The 20,157-nt window shown below is 45.0% G+C and overlaps 1 protein-coding gene across 2 annotated transcripts in view; it reads right to left on the bottom strand.

The window, feature by feature from the left end:
• Positions 1-2,528: 2,528 nt before the first annotated feature.
• The window catches only part of LOC130582815 (fibronectin type-III domain-containing protein 3a-like), a 37,709-nt gene continuing 20,080 nt past the window's right edge, over positions 2,529-20,157 (bottom strand). For both annotated transcript variants that reach the window (XM_057381732.1, XM_057381733.1), the window contains exons 6-27: positions 19,381-19,618; positions 18,178-18,450; positions 17,268-17,323; positions 16,050-16,204; positions 15,731-15,790; positions 14,495-14,633; positions 13,627-13,680; positions 12,827-12,948; positions 12,561-12,735; positions 12,090-12,176; positions 11,647-11,785; positions 11,075-11,143; positions 10,652-10,770; positions 10,445-10,550; positions 9,736-9,911; positions 9,116-9,229; positions 8,448-8,597; positions 7,826-8,106; positions 7,147-7,359; positions 6,429-6,595; positions 5,618-5,739; positions 2,529-5,027 (exon numbers count right to left, since the gene is read on the bottom strand). In XM_057381732.1, the coding sequence (XP_057237715.1) occupies positions 4,710-5,027; positions 5,618-5,739; positions 6,429-6,595; positions 7,147-7,359; positions 7,826-8,106; positions 8,448-8,597; positions 9,116-9,229; positions 9,736-9,911; positions 10,445-10,550; positions 10,652-10,770; positions 11,075-11,143; positions 11,647-11,785; positions 12,090-12,176; positions 12,561-12,735; positions 12,827-12,948; positions 13,627-13,680; positions 14,495-14,633; positions 15,731-15,790; positions 16,050-16,204; positions 17,268-17,323; positions 18,178-18,450; positions 19,381-19,618 (3,333 nt within the window). In that variant the 3' untranslated portion in view covers positions 2,529-4,709. The remainder of the gene's footprint in view (positions 5,028-5,617; positions 5,740-6,428; positions 6,596-7,146; positions 7,360-7,825; positions 8,107-8,447; positions 8,598-9,115; positions 9,230-9,735; positions 9,912-10,444; positions 10,551-10,651; positions 10,771-11,074; positions 11,144-11,646; positions 11,786-12,089; positions 12,177-12,560; positions 12,736-12,826; positions 12,949-13,626; positions 13,681-14,494; positions 14,634-15,730; positions 15,791-16,049; positions 16,205-17,267; positions 17,324-18,177; positions 18,451-19,380; positions 19,619-20,157) is intronic.

Below are 20,157 nucleotides of genomic sequence, written 5' to 3'. Positions count from 1 at the left end.
ACATTCCAGCAATGGCCACGCTCCGTGTGCTCCCTCAGAGCTCCTGAGAGATGGAGAAACCGAGAGCTGCTCCCTCTGATCCACCCTGCAGAACATTCCAGCAATGGCCACGCTCCGTGGGCTCCCTCCACAGCCAGGACGGTGTTCAGCACCTGGATCCGCTCACATCCCAACCCTGCCTTGGCTTTGGGGCTCTGGGGGTGCTGGGGGAACAGGAGCAGCCCCACGGCTCTGGCAGTGCCTGGAGGAGCTGGAAAACCCTCACCCAGCACAGGATTCCTGTGCCAGAATTCCTGTGCTTTCCTGTGCCAGAATTCCTGTGCTTTCCTGTGCCAGAATTTCTGTGCTGAGGCCGCTGAGGCCAAGTCATTTGACTTCCATGAGTCAGAGTGTGTTACACAAAAACATCCTGGGAGGAGGGAGGGAGGAGGAGGAATTCCAGACACTGACCTAAGACAACAAACAAAATCCACTTTTCTTTTCCCTTGTTTTAGGAAAGAGGGGGAGAGGAGCTCTTCCATAGGCTGCGATGCATTCAGCTGTGGGCTGTCACACCATATATTCCCAAAACAGGAAAGAAAATATTTTGCACTTCCGAGAGGCTTGGGATTTATCCCTAAACCAGGTGCGAGACTGTTCCGTACCCCTGTGCCACCCTCCCCACSTGCCCACAGGTGACATTCCAGGCTGGAAAGCACAACCAGGATTTCTGCCAGGAAAGCAGCAGCGAGAAGACAAGGAGAGCCATTCCCACAAGGCACACACTTGTCCCCAAGGCYACAAACACCTTCATGGCCATGGAAGCTTCTCCCCATGACAGTCCTCGAATCTGTGTCCAATCCCCACCTTGTCACCAGCCCACAGCACAGAGTGCCAYGTCCAGTTGYTCCTTGGATACTTCCAGGGCTGGGACTACAACGCATCCTGGGCAGTTCCAATGTTTAACAACTTTTTTCCATGGAGAAATTTCCTGCTCATGTCCAACCTGAACCCATCCTGGCACAGTTTGAGGCTATTCCCTCTCCTGTCCCTGTTCCCTGGGAGCAGAGCCCGATCCCCCTGGCTGCTCCCTCCTATCAGGGAGTTGTGCAGAGCCACAAGATTCCTCCTGAACCCCTTTTTCTCCAGGATAAATGCAGAAACACACATTCCATGGGCACCAGCCCAGTGGAAGCATTTTAGAAGAGCGGCCACCCTTCCTCTCTGCTCAGACACTGGGGTTGTTTTCAGCGTCAGAAAACAGGAAACGGGGTCACGGYGTGTCCTGGCCCGGCGCCGACTTTTCCGTCTGCCATGGGTGGTTCATCCCAGGCAGCTGCTGGCCAGCTGGGAATCAKCTGCTGGAGAAATCGGGAGCACAGCCTGGGCACGTGGCTCTGCTCAGGGTGTGGGATTTAAACCCCATAAATTTTAAATCCCTGGAAATGTTCAAGGCCAGGATGGATGGGGCTTGGAGGAACCTGGGGAAGGGGAAGGTGTCCCTGTCTGCAGGGAGTGTAAAATGAGCTTTAAGGTCCCTCCCAACCCAAACCATTCCAAGATTCCATGAAACTTCACTGGGAATTTCTACCCAGACAGGATTTGCTGAGGTGTTCAGGGTACAGCCAAGCAGAGCCAAGGCACACAGACAGCTTTTCTTGTTGAGAGGTGTCCAAGTGCCTAAATCTGCACCAACAACCCCAGCCAGAGCTTCTGCCTCTTGGAAAGGGCAGCAGGAATCTCCCTAACGTCAGAACCAGGATCTGCTGGACAATGCAGAGCCTGTGCTCAGCACTGACCTTTCCAGCCCCAATCCCACATCAGCTGGCACCACAAAACTCTGGCTTTGAGAGCAGAAGAGCTGCAAAAAGCCATGCTTCGAGGAGGCAGAGGTTTGTTTTGTAGCTGATACCTCCTTTCTTTCTGCCAGAGCCYCGTTCCCAGGCTCTGCAGGAATTTCTGAGGACTGTGGCTGGACACATGCTGCTGCTGGGTGTCCCTGCTCCCTTTGGCTGTGYCCTTCCARCTCCCCAGAGMCTTCTCTYGGGATTCCYTCACCTCCTCCACTCCAGCGTTTTCCAGCTCCTCATCCCTGATCTTTCCTGAAAYGGAAAGTAACTCCAGGCTGAGTGTSCAGCTGTCTCATTGGGAAGACTGATGGTCAAATGAAACCTTTCCCATCTTCTCTTCATCAGTTCATTAAGGCACTGTCAGGAGAAATTCCACACTCAGCAGGAAATGCCGGGGAAGAGTTTGAGGGGGAAAGGCCCTAAGTCAATACAAAATGGTGGGAAATTGGTAATTAGCCAAAAATGATTCAATTTCCAGTGTCAAAGAACTGTTCTACTTCACCTGGGAACTGCAGGTCCTTCCTGTAGCGTGAGAGGAAATCGAAGTGATATTCCAAGGGTCCCACTTTTCTGGAAGATAAGTTAATTCATCCCTTAATGACACCAAGCATGTTCCCTCCCCTTAAATCACACATGACACAAGTGAGACTAAATGCCACAAAACCACAGGAGCCCGGAGTCAAATTTGAATACATTTGTATTATTTATTGGCTGTATTAAATATATTATCTATTTGATAGTTACAATTTAGTAATACAATACATGGCAGCTTTAACATACGTTTGAGATACCTCAAAAATGACAATACAAGAAAACTGAAGATACCTAAAATATATTAATGCCACGAGGGTACATCCTTCTGGAATGGACAACAGCTGATGGAAAATCTGTATTGCAGTATAAATCCTGGATATTTTCTGGAAATATGAGCATTTTGTGGCAATTACAAAAGGATCTGATTTCAGTTTTTMGCAGTCGTGACTTGTTAGTATTTACTCTGCGATCCTAATTTCTCTTTTTCAAATGATCAGGACTATACTATTGCCAAATAAACTTCTATGAGATGGTTCTAAGGAGTTAAGAAAGAACCCTTTGGCAATGGAGATTTGCTGCAGGCAGTTTATCTGCTAAAGGGAGACTATGAGGAAAATAAAGACAGATTGTAAACTCTTCTGCAAACTAAAGACTAATATCTGTATAAAACTCTGACACTGGAGGGAGAGATTTCTATGATATAATAAATGATTAACTTAAAGTTCTGCTACAAGTAGAACAATACATTCAAACATACATTTTTTTCTTTCCAGGACTTTTAATCAAAATAAATAGAGTACAAAAATGAAGAGTACGTTTTGAAAAGATTAATTTCAGATTGCACCATCAATCTACTGTGAAGAGGATTAAATGATACTAGGTCATAATTTAGGTTTTCCACATCTGAAATACAACACAATGCCTCAAACTCTAACACAACGTTATTCCTCAACTGCTGTAGGAGAAAGACCCTTAAAGTGATTAATTAATTACTGGAAACACATCGCCTGTAGCTCTGTCACATCCACCCTCCCACCTACAAGTGCATCGCTCTGATGGCCAAAGTGRAGCCACAGACTTTGCAAAATACCCTAAATCTACAGTTCTGTGGCATATTCCAAATGCTGTTGGCAAGACCCATCCTGAAACATTGGAAAATTTGTGAGTTCCAGCTTTCAACATCTTTGATCTAATGGAGCCAGGAGCTACCAGGCTCCTCCTCAGGGATTCACAAGCAGATGGAACACAACAGTCAAATGTAGTGCACAGTGTCCACAAAAATATCCCCCAGCCGACCAGGACGAGTTTCAGACAAGTTCATAGCAGGCTGAACATTCCCAACAGGAAAACCATGGAATGTGAAGCTGCTACCACTGGGATAGCAAGTTTAAAACATTGTATAAATGTCATCTAAAAAGAGTTCTCTCACATACAATTTGCTCGTTGGGATTAAGTTAGAAGGGCACCCAAAGCAGGCTGAATTTTTTATTTTTTAGGTTAATAATAGTACAAAAACATTTGCTCASTTTGAGCCAAATAGTGTAACATTTATCATAAATGCACTCTTTCTCCTTAAAGACAACTCCTGTGCTGTTCTGAGCACKCTGCACAGGGAATTACTTTTCTCTCAGGCACTGAGAGTGAAATGTGGATTGGGCCAAAGCTGCTCAGGACAGCAGGAACATTCCGGGCAGAGCCTTTCCTGGGCATCCCGGCCGAGCGCCACGTCCTGCTGGCATTGGTTTGGATTAAAACCCTAAAAACCTCTGGCACCCTCTACTCCAACAYTTGAAATGATTATTACTGAATCCCAAGTATTAAAATAACTGTAAAGTAGTAATATCACTAAGTCAATATTCTGCTTTCCTTCTACAGTCTAGTAAATGTGGTATGCTCTAGTAGGCTCTGCAGTTCTGCTCTAAGCTCAAGCACTTGTGCTGCTGGATTTCATGGAYATCAAACTACAGCGAAACCTGATGGAACAGCCATTGCCTCCCGCTGCTCTGGTGGGGCTGGGAAAGGACTGTTCTAGCAATGCCTTCCCTCTCCAACTGGCTGGGATGGGGAGAGAGGAGGAGTGTGCACACCCCCCGCAGTGTGCACCGTAAGGCAGCTGATGGCTGTTCTCTAACAGCTCACCCTGATTGCAGAGGCCCCAGGATCGCCCTTTCTASGGGAAATCTGTGTCCAGCATTTGGAAAGGATCTGCCAAGCCAGCCTCGCCGGCAGCCAGCAGCAGGAGCGGGAATGCACGGAGCGAGGGGTTCCCAGCTAGGATTTCATCCCGACTACCCATAAATACCCCAGAGAGCTCTGTACAGACAGCTGAGCAGGGCCAGCTCCGCCCTACTTGATGACAAAGTACTGGATGACCACGGCGAAGAGGATGGCGACCACGGCGAAGCCGCAGAGCAGCGCGATGGCGATGACGCGCTCCTCGTGCAGCCGCTTCCCGCTCTGCGCCAGCTCGGCGCTGGGCTGGGCTCCGGCGGGGCCCGGCTCCCGGCGCTGGCAGCAGAACATGGTGCTGGGGCTGTAGGGGCCGTAGAGCTCSGGGCAGCCCGGCAGGTCGTGGCACTGGCGGCCGGCGCAGACGCGCGCGCGGTACTCACAGTTCGTCTGCGCGGCCGGCAGCCGGAAGCACGGCTCCGGGCCCTTGTACACCTGGCGGGAGGAGAGAGGAGCCAATTCAGTCAGGGGCAGCTCGCAGCAGCACCTGCTACTGCCTGGCCTGCCCCAATGCAGGGCTGGGCACAGCCTGGAGTCACCTCCTCTACCCAACTGCATCAAACCGCAGCTTCCATTCCTAGACAATTCACAATTCATTAAAGTTTCCTGCTATGCCCCACACTGACCCCTCACCTGGGTTGGGAGGCTGAGAAATGAGAAAAAAATCAAACTCTCATCTTCTTCCTTAAATGTCCTCCACCTATGTCTCTGATTAACAGAGGCAGTGGTACCACACACAACCAGATTTAAGAATCAAAAGCCAAAGGAATGGTTGGGAGAACAGGATAAAGCAGTGCTCACCCACCTCACACTTTCTGAAAAGAAAAGCCTCCCTGTCACAGCACCAGACAGGATTTAATCCAAACCAGAGAAGCACAGCACAGTTTGGGCTGGAAGGGACCTTAAAGCCCAACTCATTCCACCATGGGCAGATACACCTTCCACAAGAAATATCCACATATTTTTTTGGTAAGAATTTTTCCAAGTAAAAACCCCTCMCATTCCAGACACTACATAAAAAGTACCTGATCAAACTCTCTGCCAGCAGCAAGCTGAAGGATGTAAACAATGGAATCTCCTTTCATCGGCTGTAAAGGCTCCCATGTGATTTCAAAAGTGTTTTCTTCCAGCTGAATCGCTTTGGGTGCTGGAAAAAAAAGTGATTTGTTGGTGTATTAGAAAAAGAACAATGGTCTCTACAAATGTACAGCTGTMATGCTTAGAGGCAACTCATTCCAATAACTAAGCATTCAAGATTTGTTTCTTTATTTTTCTTCTATTTGATGACATGAGCTTAAAAATGGTTACTGGGTTATGTGTAGGTTGCACTTGTTGGTCTTTTTGAGATGTCAGGATGAGCCCCAGGATGTTTGTAGAGAGGAGCAGCACTTTCAAATGACTGYAGAAACCAGCATTTCTGTCCAATGYGCAGAGCTGGAAATATGTTCTAACCATGGTTCAGTCAATTAATTTTCCTGCAGGCACTCAGCACTCTGCCCTTCACAATGATTTCTTTAATGACAACCTTTAGTGTCCATGTTAAAAAGTGAGGATCAGAGGACTTAACTGTTCCCTTATTTGCCTGCACACAGTTGTAACTTGGACTATAACCCTGCAAAATATCCTTCCAGTTGAGAAATGGCAGRAATGCTCAGTTCAGGGGTGCAAGAGCTCCAGTGCAGGAGATGATCACACCAGAAGAGCCCTTTTCACACCCAAAGCCCCTCAGAGCAAGTTTGTGTCTCTGTCCCTGCAAAGACTGGTTAAGGGTCAGGTTGCAGGATTCAATCCTGCCCCTGAGTGGTTTGCAGCAGCTCCACAGCAGTGTCAGCTCACCTTTGAGAGGTGCAGGTGGAGACTTGGTGGTGGTGAAAGCACAGACCTCGGAGAAGGCTCCTTCGCCAGCGTCGTTGTACGCCTGGATGCGGAAATGGTACGTGGTGGATTCGCTGAGCCTCTGCACCTTGTAGGTGTGACAGGGACCACTGTAGACTGTCACAAACCTGGGGGACACAGAACACACACACAGTTACCCAGCAGCCACCAATGGGTAGGGCWGCATCACACCTGAAACACTCGGATCTGACTGAAGGACAAAGAAGTGATGCTGCATTCCGGGTGTCGCAGGCTTTTCCCCTGACCTGCTGGGCATCCCACTGAGGCTGCAGGGCCCAGCTCCTGGTCTGAATCAGAAGAACAATCCTTGAATTTCCAAAATAAACTGAAATTTCAAGTCAAAGAGCAGCTGGCCACCCCGTGTTTCTTATATGCAGACTTGACTTTGTTTTAGAATGTCCAAAAAATAACCCTGCCAGCACAGGATGGTGATATTTATAATTTAAATAGTATTTACTGTTTATAAGCAGCAGAAGTGCAAGTTATTGACAGSATTTCTGATTGAAAAATGGGATGCAAAACTACAAACTAAGGGGCAMAATTTAGGATGCCCAAATGATTCAGTGCTACAAACAGAAGGCAGAATAACATAAAATAACATAAAAACTTGACATGAAGAGGGRAAAACACAAGATCCTTAATGATCTGCTGGTCTTACCTGCCAAACCTGTCCTCCATTTGCAGGTTGAACTGTGTAGGGTTGGGAATTAAAGCTCTGCTGGGCCCTTCTCCCCATTTCAGTTTAAGGCTCTGGTAGCTGAAGACCACACATTCCAGGTGGGGAGGGTCAGGAGGTAGTGGTTTGGTTTTGGCTTTCATGGAATGACTGAAAGGACCTACTCCAAAGCTGTTGATGGCCTGTATTCTGATCCTGGGAATGGGAGAGAACACGGTCAGGAAAAGTGCTGAGTAATGAAGCAAGAGTTAAAATGTGTACACAATATAACTTCAAGCAGTGAAGTAATCAAGATGCAGTTAGAAATGTAATCTGACCTCAGCTTTAACCAAGACTGAGGTCACAGGAACCCCTGCTCTGCTCTTCCCTGTCCATCCATCCTCTTCTGGCCACACACCTGAGCATCCCAGTGAAAAATTCCAAACTCAGAAACCTTAAAGTCTTGGCTTTGAGACAGAATGGGGACCTTAACACCAACCACAATCTCTCTCCTGCAAATGCCATGGTTCAAGTCTGGATATAACAATTTTAGAAGGTTTTTTTTAATTGTAGGGTGAATTATACAGCCTGTAAGCTGAATGAAAAATTGCTCTAAAAATTTCAAGCACAATCCTAAAAAGAATTTTAAACCCTACAAATGTAGTTTCAGAGTAATTCTTACCTATACACGGTGTCAGGCWGCAGATTCTCAAGGACATGGGTTGTGTTTCTCCCCACAGTGACCAGCTGCTTTTCCCCATACTCGATGTTGTACCCTGTGATCTCTGCCCCGTGGCAGCAGGGCTCTTCCCACTGGATGGCAAGGCACGTGGAGTAAGGAGGGGAAATTTCCATCTGATCCTCTTCAAGTAARTGGAGCACGGCCACGGCTGCGGGCACTGAGGGGGGCGTGGTGACCACRCCCGTGTCCCCAAACAGCCCCACCCCAGCCACGTTCACAGCCTGAAAGACACCACAGAGGAGTTACCAAATCCCTGTTTTCCACTCAGGGAGTCACATCTCTCACAGCTTTCCGTGTGTTCTTAAAACCAACAGAAGAAGAGAACRGAAAATCCCCTGGATAAAATGTTAGCAAGGCAAAGCATTTGGTACTTCACAGCACTTTGGATCTAAACTCTTCCAGATACAGGGAATTAGGAGGGGTTGGGGAAGAAGGAGAAGTGTTTTTCCCAATTACCTTCTCTACTGCATGAGCAGGTGACAGCACATGACTTTTTCCTCTCTAGCAGGAGTTTSTCCCCAAACTGCAAGTGCCCAGTGTGGCACCAAAAGGCTTTTCCTACCTGGACTCTGCAGTAATAGGTGGTTGCAGGTGTGAGCCCTTTGACCTCATAGCTCTGGCAGGGGCCAGTGTAGATGATGTGCATGGAGCCCTCCACCTGGCCCCAGTCCAGCCTGTACTCGGTGATCTCAGCTCCRTTGCACGCTGGGCTCTGCAGGGCAAGGAGAAATTCTGCTCAGCTCCTGYACTTACACACAAACAGCACCCATGGGGGAGCTCTGTTACACTGAGACACTGGGTGAGAGTCACAGAAGAGGTTGGAAAAGRCTTCCAAGATCATCAAACTCAACCTTTGGAAGCACTGGGGTTGAAACCCGAGGTCTGTTACAAGAGATTTTGAGTTAAAGGTGACACGTGGCTGTAACATCACCACAGTTCACACCAGAATTCTGTCTGGCTCATGGACTCTTACCACTTAGAAGAATTAATTCAGTATGTATTAATTAATACACCATGAGGAGGACTAAATGTCACCCAATTTGTCCATTTAAGACTGCAATTAATAACTCATCAAGTTTCCAAACCCAACACAAACATCTATAAAGAAATGGGCTTAAAATATTCCACCTCTACACATATTTTTCTCATTTCTGTATACCATGAATGTGTCACTACAATTCTGAAAGYGAAACACTAATTTGGGTGGTACTGGAAGCCATCAACACCTACCTCCCACGAAACCACAGCACAGGTTGCACTTTTGCAGGTTATCAGGGGTTTGCAGCACTGCTCAGGGGGTCCTGGAGCAGTGGAAAGCTCTGCCTTCTCCGAGTGGGGGCCAAACTGCAGGAAAACACAACTGCATGAACACAGCAACAGCACCAGGGCAAAAACTCACGTGCAAGTGAAGCAAACAAACTATTTTTAACTTGACAGGGAAATAAACAGCGGAGTTCAGGRCTCAGTTTCAGATTCCTTGCAGGTACTTGAAGCTGGCCCTGTTCCCACAGGATATCTGAGATCCTCCCACTGGCAGGGTTGTGTAACTCCTCCCTCTCCCAGCCACGATCTGCCTTCCAGAAGCAGCTGGGGACTGTTTTATGCAACCAAATTTTGTCCCACCCTTCTCCCAGCCTGGCATGGCTTGCACTTGCCCCTCTCCACACAATGCTACTCCCACCCCAGCATCTGCAGAGCCTGAGCTTGGGGTAACACATCCAACATTTCTAGAGACACAAACATCAAGAGGTTCACACAGCACAGGCTACAAAGCACTCTCAGACTCCTCCAACAGCACCATCACTCCTGTCTCTGGTATAAAAGCAGTGAGATGTGAGTGCAGTGGTTACCCCAACTTTATTCCCTGCCCGGAGCCAGAAGCAGTAGGTTCTCCCAGGGAGCAGATTGGTCACTCCAAACTCAGCTGCTGGGCCCTGATAAAGCACCCTGCGCTCATCCTGCTCTGAGCTGGCCATCTCCAGGAGATACTCTGTGATCTCAGAKCCTCCATCCACAGCTGGGGGGCCTGGGAAACAAAAGAGATTGCATTTTCATATTAACYTCTGAATTCTCAAAATTAGAGCAGGCTCTTGGCATATATCTGAGCAGAAGCAGTTAATGAAGCTTGCTTTTCCCCCCCAGATACTGATAATTAGTTTAAGATGGCCTTCATCAGKTTTTTTTCCATTWATTTTCCCAGTTTTTCTTCACAAGWCAGTGCATCTTCATTAATTTTCGCTTCTCTCCTTTGCAGTGATAACAGTGAGAAGAGCTGATTTTAAATTGCCAGGKGTCAGTCATGGACAGGCAGGAAGCTTTCTCATTGGAAAATATTCATGTCTGCTTAAATCTCACTGTCACCCTACAGAGGTAGAGAGAAGCTTAGATCTTCTTAAAAAAAAAAAAGTCCCACAAAACAAACCCAAAACCCCACACCAGCCCCCCAAAAAACCTAAAACTATGGACAGCATCTCTGTATTTTTGGTTTTTTTTCCCTGAAGGTTTTTCATTTGGATGACTGGAATCAGAACAGTCTTTTGCTCCAACTCTGGTGCTTACCCCACTGCAAAGTGATTTCCTTGGGTTTGGCTTTGCCCACCAGGGATGGGGCGTGACAGGGCCCAGGGGGAACGGCTGCCGTCGTGACAGTCGTGACATCAGAGGCCTGCCAGGAGAAAGGTCATTGCAGAGCATGAGCATAAAGAATATTGCTAAAACATGAGCAGCAATGGTTTCTCAAAGSACTTTCCCTCTCCTGCTCCTCACCTGGCTCTCCCCACCTTTACTGGCACAGGACACCCGCAGTCTGTAGGAGGTGCCAGGCCTGAGGTGGTCACAGATGTGCTCCCGCTGGGCTCCGCTGTAAATGGGCTCCCACCTCCCTCCTGAGGGAAGGAAAAGCACTTTACACTTCCAAACCTTCCTAGAAACCTGCCTGMAAATTCTCACACACGATTATCAAGGCAGTCAAGCCAGAGAATCAATGTGAAATGGTTCATTACGCAGAGAACAGGCACAACACAACACACACATGTGACATCAGAAGTGCCTGCTGGAGTAAAAGATCATTTAGGTTGGGAAAGATCTCCAAAATCAAAGCCTAAACCGTGTCCCACATCCAAATGTGAATTAAATACCTCCAGTGATGGAGACTCAGGACTGCATCAGTACCCAAAGGTGGTTCCTTACCAACTGATGCCTCGGAGATTTCCAAAAAGTATTTAGAAATGTCTGATCCTCCATTATCCTTGGGGGGGTCTGAAAGAAATCAAAATCCTAAGTTACACAAGATTTAATATCAAGCCATTACTTTGTTATCAGCTTTTCCAGAGAGCACATTCATATTCATTCAAATAGAAAAGTTAACCAGCCAACAGAAACCAGTGTACTTAATTTCTCACAATATACTTTTCAGAGCCATTTCTCTCCTATTAATTATCATGATTATGTCAGGAAGAGCAACTGGAAAAACACTCCCAACTTCAGGTATCAGCTCTTATTTTTTAAGTGAACATGAGAATTATTTAAGCATCACAGCAAACCCAGAGGGTATTAGAACAGCAMTTGCTGCTTCCCTAGAATGAATGAACAACATCACTTTGGTATCACAGCCCCAAAATAAACCAATTTTGGGTAATGTTGAGTATTTCTCCTCCAATAACAGTATCTGTAGATTAATAATTTTCTGGAGCTCACTCTCATTTAATTTTGAGAGTGGCTGTCCACACCCCTGCAGCACTGGAACACCCCAAGGCACCTACCCCACGTAACTCTCACACTGTGGGGATGGATCTTGCCCTTTACAACAGGTTTGCTCGGGGCTCCAGGTCTGTCAGGCTTGGTGCTGTGCTCCACCACCTCACTGGGGCTGCTTTTTCCTTCACTGTTGTAGGCAAAGAGCTGTTGGAGGAGGAACAGAATACAGAATCAATCGTTTATTGAATGACAATAATAAGTGGACAGTATATGAGGATAAATACACTGATGATTAAAAAAACCCAACCAAAATAAAGACAACCATTTAAACCAAAATGTGCTGGTGCAAAAGATCTGATTTGTATTATTACTTCACCAAAACCCACTCTAACAACAGGTAATTGTTGGGACAACAGGTAAATTCCTGCTGTCTCCTGCTGTCTGAGCTTTAGGAAAATGCCAAAACCCAGGAAAGCCCATGAAATTAGGAACAAACTATGGTACAAACCCTGAACTTATAGGATGTACTCCTCCTCAGGTTTCTTAAAGTGCATGAGAGCTCATCTCCATTGTACTGGGGTTGGAATCCATAGCCCTGGGAAGGAGGGAAAATAAGAATGAACAGAGTCACCCATTTTCAAGGTAAAACAAAACCCAGAACAGGTCAATCCTGTTTTTGTTTAGCTTGAACTTCACCTCTGTGTTATGAATTCTATGCAATATTTTATCTCTGTCATGAATTCCATGCAATAAATACTTGGTGCCAYGAATTTCATGCAATACTTGATCTCTATCATGAATTCCATACAATATTTGATCTCTCATCATGAATTCCATGCACTGTTTGATCTCTGTTGCATAAATTCCATGCAATGACTTATCTTTGTTGTGAATTCCCTGCAATACTTGCCGACCATTTATGTGAAGGTAAAAGAACATTTTTATATCAGGAATTTTCCTCACAAGGCTCAGCACTTACAGAACCTTCTTCCTCCATGTCCAGGGTGTAGGTGAGGGAATCATCTGAGGCCACTCCTGCAGGAGGGCTCCATCCCAGGGCCATCCAGGTCACTCCTGCTTCCAGCAGTGCCGGTGGTGCTGGGGCTGGCGGCACCACCCCGGCCGTGCCGAACGTCACCGTCTCACTGAAACCACTGGGGGAGGAGATTTTGAACCAGGGTGAGCAGCAGCTGATGGAATCCAGGGGGAAATTCATCGTTTGGTATCCCCTRKGCTCTTGGTTACCTCATTCCAATGTCGTTTTTAGCAGCCAGTCTCAGSGAGTATCTCGTGGAGGGAGTGAGTYTGGTGAGCTTGTACTGCTTCAGGTGCCCGTAGTAGCATTCCTTGAAGGGGCCATTCTTCCCCTGGAAAAAAAGGAGATCCTGAGTCACTCCCTAAATCCTGCAAAGGCCACCCTCTTCACTTCATACCTTCCTCAGTCCCTGAGTCCCAGACTGGTTTGGATTGGGAGGGATCTTAAAGTTCATCTCATTCCACAGGCGGGGACACTTCCCACAAGAAATGTYATTTCACTCACTTAAGAGTAATCTAAAAAGAAATTACTGAGCTTCAAGAATGCCAAATCTAATGTATCAWGGCCATCCTGAGTCTACTGATGGTCATCCTGAGCAGCCTTGGTAATAAACCACATTTGGACTGAGATATCTGATTACTTCTGGTACTGTAAATTTGATAAAATGGTGATAAACCACTGCAGCTGAAAACAAAACACCTTTTGGAAGAAAACACATTTACCCCTTTGCAATACATCTCTGCAAGATGCTCAAGAGCTGAGGGAGGTTCGTGACACTTCCCAAAGATGCCAAATGCTCATCCATTTAAAGAGCACAGGAATTAACGATGCTCTGGATGACAAATGAGGCATTTTTACAATCCCCTCACACTGATCATTTGTCCCTTTAAGATTGTCAGGACAGCTGCACTCAAAATAGCTGCTGTACCTAAGCAAAGTGTATTTTTAAGTATAATTGCTCTACAGATATCATTATGATTTTTTTTTTTTGTACTAGAAAAGGTCTTACCTCATCCCATTCTAAAAGAAAATTCGTTATTTTGGAACCATTGTCATTTGAGGACTGAAAATAAAGAAACAATGAAAAAAAGAGTTAAAATCACGTGGTTGTACTTTTATAAATATTTTTACACACTGGATGTTATAAACTCAACTGCCTTTTAAAACAAGGTTTTGGGCTACTGTACTCCTTTTAGTACAGACAGTTTAGAATATGAATTTATGAACAGTTTTATTTAATAAATAAAGCAAATTACATTCTTAGAGCTCTTTTCTTTGTGCCTTGCACTATGTGCTCAGTACCTGCCTGAGCAATCTAAGGGTTCACACAAGCATTTGACACCTGAAATGGGAACTTCTTCATTTTCTATGAACAGGTTCTACAAATAATTTCACTAAAGTAATTTAGCTGGAACCATTTTTCATCATAACCATAAGAAAAACATGAAAACCCAAGAAACGCAGCTATCAACAAGTCTTCACAGATACTGTTACAGTCAAAAGTCAGATTAAAAATGAAAATCTATAAAACAACTCAAAGAAATTTAGTTTGAACAGGTCAGAGKAACTAGAAGAACATTAAGTTTTATCTTTTATCATCCAGGACCTCAAGCAAAGATATAAATGTTCCATTTTTTCTCTCTGCCAGTTCAGAAGAGCCCGGCTACCAACTCTGTCACAATAAAGCTCCAGGCAAGAAACTCAGCAAACATTGAAAGAAGAGGAAGGAAATAATAATTTCATTATCAATCTTCACGCAGCAACTTAAAAGGCAAYACCTCCAGCACACATTAAATTCCTGACAAAGCTAATTTAAACAAACTGCACAGGAATCCAGCAGAGTGCTCTGCTCACCTTCACTCAGGTTTGGTTCTTACCTTCCACTGCAAACTCAGGCTGTTTTTGGTTCTGTTTATCAATTTTGGGGCAGCTGGACAGTCTGGCTCACAGCTCTCTGTAGTGAAGCTCACCAGTTCTGAAATGGTTTCTTTGATGGAACTGCTGGTTGCTGAAACTCTAAACAAAGGGTAATTAATGATGTGGTTGCTGCACTGGCACCTGGAACTTCAAGGGAAGAGCTGGAAGTTCAGCAATTGAATCCCAAGCAGTGGCTGCAGGGTGTGTGCACACAGAGCAGGACTGGGGTCACACAGGTTTGTTCACCTGCTGAACCCAAAGCCCCCATTTCTCATCCTTCATTTATTCTGCAATTACTCTCTGTCCCAGTGGAGATATTTTAGTGCTGAAATACATGAGGGATGAGGGATGAAAACCACAGCAGGTGTCCACACATGGTAATAGGATACCTGGCTGGAAATGAGCCTTTTGCTAAAAACACCTTAAAATTCAAATACAGCCAACACTCCTGCAAGAGTATGGGGCACTGAAACAGACTAAATCATGAAATCACTTTTTTCAGAGTAAATGTTTAATATCTAAAGCAGTTCTGCTGCCCCTTTCTGTGGAAATCACATACATTGTGCAGGTGGAGCCGTGCCCAGCATTTCCCACACTCAGAACTCTTCCACAGCTTCAGAGCAGGAGTTTGCTCCRGGAAATCTTTAATCTAATCTGCTCCCCAGCACAGAGTCTGACACTTCCCAGTGTTCCCCTGCTTTATTTAACCAGCTGCTCTCTCCCTGGTTAGCCCAACACCTCCAGTCAGGATCATTCACTCCTGAACATCTCATCCCACTTCCCATTCCAGCCCGTTCCCACTTCCCTGCTTGCACTACTGCAGGTCAGACAAGCAACTCTGTAAATCAAGCTGACAAATCAGACTTTYAGATCCAATTTTATGGCTAAATTATTTCATTTAACACTGACTTCAGCCTACAACAATCCAGAGTGTTGTTCCAAAAAAGTACCAACAGAGAATAATTTAAAATTTGTAACTGAGAAATATGAAGAGACAGAGAAGGTGGAAGAAAATGAGGTGGTATTCTAATGAAATTAGAAGAGAAGTGGGAATTTAGTAATCAAAATCAGTCTCCACAGCAAGGTGTTTTTTCAGAGCATTCTTTAACTGCTTGCATYACACCTTTTCCATGAAGCCACAATAATCCTGTAATTCCCATCTCCACCAAAACATTGTTTCCTTCCCAGCAGCATACCTGGCATGATAATCAGTGGCTGGTCTGAGATCAGGAAGTGTAATTGTTAATTCTTCCCCACTGTGAAAAGGCAAAAACAAACAGAAAGCAGAGTTACAGCTCTTCCTTAAACCTCAGGGCTCAAAGCTCATTGAAAAGCAAAACCACGTAGTGCACATTTTAAGTTTCCCACTGTCCACGTAACTCTTTAGTGACATTACTTAAAATTTATTTCATGTGAAGTAGGAAGGTCTGCAAGTCAACAAACAGCTCCTGATAGAGAGATTGCTGATTGGTTAATGGTTTAAACATTGTGCTTAAAGGAAGAAACTAAACTTACACATAGACAGATTTAAATTTTCCATTTTTACCACTGTTGGATATTGCTACTTCAAATGTAAATGCTGCTGGACTATGACTATGGCTCTCTCCATTCTGTGAACTAACTGGGAGATTCCAGGACAGAACGGCTGATCTTGCTTGTATATCAGAAACCTATTAAAAGCATAAATAATGCAAGTAAGTTTGCTTTCTGTAAGAAAAGGTTAATTAGTCAATAACATGGCGTCGCTAATTGGCCTAGGAAGCTCCTCGCTGGAGGAATTCTTTACCTTTGGAGTGGGAATATAGAGGCATTCTTTGGATTGCAAGGATTTCCTCTTTTCATTTCTAAAGGCTTTCCCTTCCAACACCTAACCAACACCACACTGGGGCAGGAAAAGAAAATCCCCGTATCAAAGTTTCACTCAGAGCAAATGTTCAGCTGGGGAGTCTTGGGCATTGACCCCAGATCAGGATTTAGGTACAGACACCTCATTTTCTGACAGCTCCCTCACACAATATTCAACCAACTGATCCAAAGGACAGYGACAAGCTCTGATTTTAAGACTAAGAATTTCTTGTCTGATTTTTTTTGCTGCTCGATTCCCACACTCCAAATTGTCTCTGACCAAGGCAACACAGCCCTGTGGTATCTTTWMSWWMWRRWWWYMRRAMCMRSMARGRAAARRKWMYKAAARRMCMAAAAAAACCCTCAAAAGCTGGTGCAAAGRAAAACAATTCCTGCTTGCTGTGTGGATAATGCAGAGAAGAGCTCATTAAACATGCTCAAGATCACAAAGARACATTTAAATTAACCTCATCAGACTCCACYTTCCTAAATTAGTCTCTAAATACTCAAATATTTGAGTATTTAACATACAAGAGGAWCTATTTGGGTAAATTTTATCTTCAATATTCTTAAATCCTCTCTGCTGAGCAAAGCATGGTTCCAAGAGTGGACAAATTTCCAAGGCTTTAGCAAAGTAAAGCCCTCACATACTCTGGAAAACTACAACAGTGGAATATTCTGGGATTACAGAGTGGTAAACTGAGAAATAGTGAATTTCTATAATGGTTGCCCTTTCCCAGCTCTACATTCTGACAACTAAACTTTATTTATTTTCTCTATTRAAAAACCAGACCATTAAAAAAAAGGAAAAAGGGATTGATAAAACACAAGTTATTTTATAGGAAGTACAGGCCCAGAAAATAATGGGATTTTAAGGATAATACTTACGACTGGCTTGCCAATGCTCAAGTGAGTATCACATTTCTTGGATTCTGTGTCAGATTCTGCAATTTAAACACAAACCAGATTATCCCAAAGCCTGAGAGCAACCCAGGCTGTTACCAAAAGGCCACCACGAGATGGAGTTGGCCTCGTTAGGACTGGAACAATGGTTCTTATTGTGCAAAGTTCATTTCCCCTGTTTGTTTTGGCTGTGTGAGGGGTAGAAACACCAACTATCCAAAACTAACAGTGTTACAAAAACCCTTTTAGTACATCCTGCACAAAGGGGATCTTTTCCTAATGGAGCAGAAATAGGTTTTCTTTGACAACACAAAAACAATCCTGAAAAAATGAAAGGTGTTAAAAAAATGACAATAAGATCTTATCTCTGTCTKATGTGTTTTCCTGGAATTCCTATGGCAAAACACTCCCAGTTTGGAAAAAGCCTAACACTGTCTCAAACCAAAGCAAAGACAATGACACTGCACAAGGTTTTTAAAAAGATGGAATTGGAACTAATTAAACAGCAGCCTATACAGCTGCTCAAATCTTATTTTTGAAGGTTTAAGTAACTCCCAGTTACCCACAAAGTACCACAAACAATGACACCAGAAGTTCTGGAAGTACACACAAGTCATCCTTACAGGGAATATTCATCAGTCCTGGGTCACAATGGCAGGGAAGTCAAAAGGTTTAAAATTAAATCTTCCTGAAGACCTTATCTGATAAATATCAAATTTTAGATTTGATATCAAYATCAGAACCTGATATTCCTAATCTAACCATAATGGATGTCCAAACTTCCTCTAATCCTGAACAGCCAAAGAAATTTATAAATTCAGCTTTTTCAGAACCTATTTTGCAATGAATTTATAGAAAATAAATAATTGAGAWTTCCCCTGCCCATGCCACCTACCTCCCATCTCTGCCTCTGGACTGCCCTTTGTTTTTCCTATCTGCTTCTGCTTTAGTGCTCCAACTGCCCCTTGCTGTCCCTTTCCATTCCCATTGGGAATTGTGGCATTGGAAGAATTAAGGACTTTATGTGGTGAGGAGGGAGGGCTGTTCAGTTTATTGTTGGTGTGACCACTGGCTTGTCTGTCCTTTAGTCTCTTCTTGAGGTGTTCCTGCATTTTGAGACTCCTCTCGTCCCTCTGGATGAAGTTTGTCCTTCCATGGGAACGAGGTTCTGCAAAGAAAGGAGAAATTACTTCATTATTCTGGATTATTCATTTGGCATCTGAATACACAGGCTGGAAAAATCACTAAAACTAAAGCCTCTGGAACTTCCCCCTGCTTTGTCAGTCTGGAAGTGCAGGGATTTTGSAGTTTAGGAATTTTTTGGGTCTTTCTCCTGTCAGCTACTCCAGATCCTGCTTTACAGCTGCCTTTCTTCCCTGCTACAGCCACATTTGCAAAAAATTAAGCAAATTTAGGWCCCAAACTGAATTTTTCCAACACAGCCTGGGTGCTATTTTACCCTAGAGTGAGTCAAAAGACTTAATTACCAATTWAAGCTTGAGAGACAGTGAATGGTTTTACTAATTTCTGTTTTAACTCTTGATKATATAACAAGGATTAGAGCTCGGTTTAATTCAGCAAAACTCCAGTCCTCCACTGATTTATTGCTTCGTTCTGTTTATAAATACAGTGGGTTTGCATTTCATCCTCCACTATGGATAACGACATTTTTTGGGTTATGTATTTCACTTTTCAGTCATATTTAGACTYGAAAAAAATTACACTCATGTATCAAATTAAATGCATTTCCAATACATCTCATGCCAAGGCTGTGACAAAACTCAGAGGGCAGGGTGGGGAAAGGTAGAAGCCACTACTGTGGGATTTGAAGCAGGGATGCATGGAAAATACAGCATTTATCAGGTACAGCTTTTGTGAAATTCCTTGAAAACAGGATTTAAGTTKATACAAGCACACTGGCACACGGGGAGTACCTTATCCACAGATGTGCTCAAGGTTATTAACACAACCCCCTGGCAGTGTGGAAGGGGCAGGGCCAGCTGTCCCTCCTGGCTGGTTCCNGGCAGTGTGGAAGGGGCAGGGCCAGCTGTCCCTCCTGGCTGGTTCCTGGGTTTTGGGGCATTCCTGGGGTTCTTACCTTGCTCCTGGAACACGTGTGGTGGCGGGTGCTGGTGGATGAACTGAGGTGGGAGCTCTCCCGTGCCGGGCACCGCAGGGAACACGGGGTGAGGGGGGGGTGGGAGCAGGGCGTGGGGGTGGTGCATGTAATGGGGTACGTGGGGAGGAGGGGGAGGAGGAGGGGGATGCATGGAAGGATGGAATTCCCCCGAGTGGGGCACCACCACCACTCTCCGAACTCCATTTTCTTCCACCACCTGCCGGGAAGCGGAGAAATCCAACTGTGAGTCCAGAGACAATCCCATAAAACACTGCACATTTAACAAGCACCAAAGTGCTGAACAATCACAGAATCCCAGCATGGTTTGGGTGGGAAAAGACCTTAAAATTCSTATCATCCCACWCCCTGTCATGGGCAGGGACACCTTCCACAGACCAGGCTGTTCCAAGCCCATCCAGACTGTCCAGGAACACTTCCAGGGATGGGAGTCCACAACCTGCTTACTCCTGAATCATTTCACTGCACTTTGGCAGAATYCAACAGAATTACCCCTGGGCTCTTCCAGACACTGGGAACAAAAAGTWATCACCTCATCTGACAGCAACAGTCCAAGTAATTCAAGCTCTGATTTAAAGCTGGTTTCCAACTTGTCAATCCCTGTCACAACAACCAAGGGAAAACAACCCAACCCTGCTGGTTTCAGGTGACAGTAAACACAGAACACATAAATGTGGTTTTCAGGCTGAGCAGGTCAGCACTGCCAGGGCTTTGCCCACTGTTTGCACTGAGGGCTCC

This window comes from Malurus melanocephalus, unplaced genomic scaffold (genome assembly GCF_030028575.1).
Source record: "Malurus melanocephalus ecotype Western Australia unplaced genomic scaffold, MMel_1.1 scaffold_525, whole genome shotgun sequence".
Classification (NCBI taxonomy): Eukaryota; Metazoa; Chordata; class Aves; order Passeriformes; family Maluridae; genus Malurus; species Malurus melanocephalus.
The sequence above is the reverse complement of the archived record's forward strand: the minus strand, read 5'-3'. Positions and strand labels throughout refer to the sequence as shown.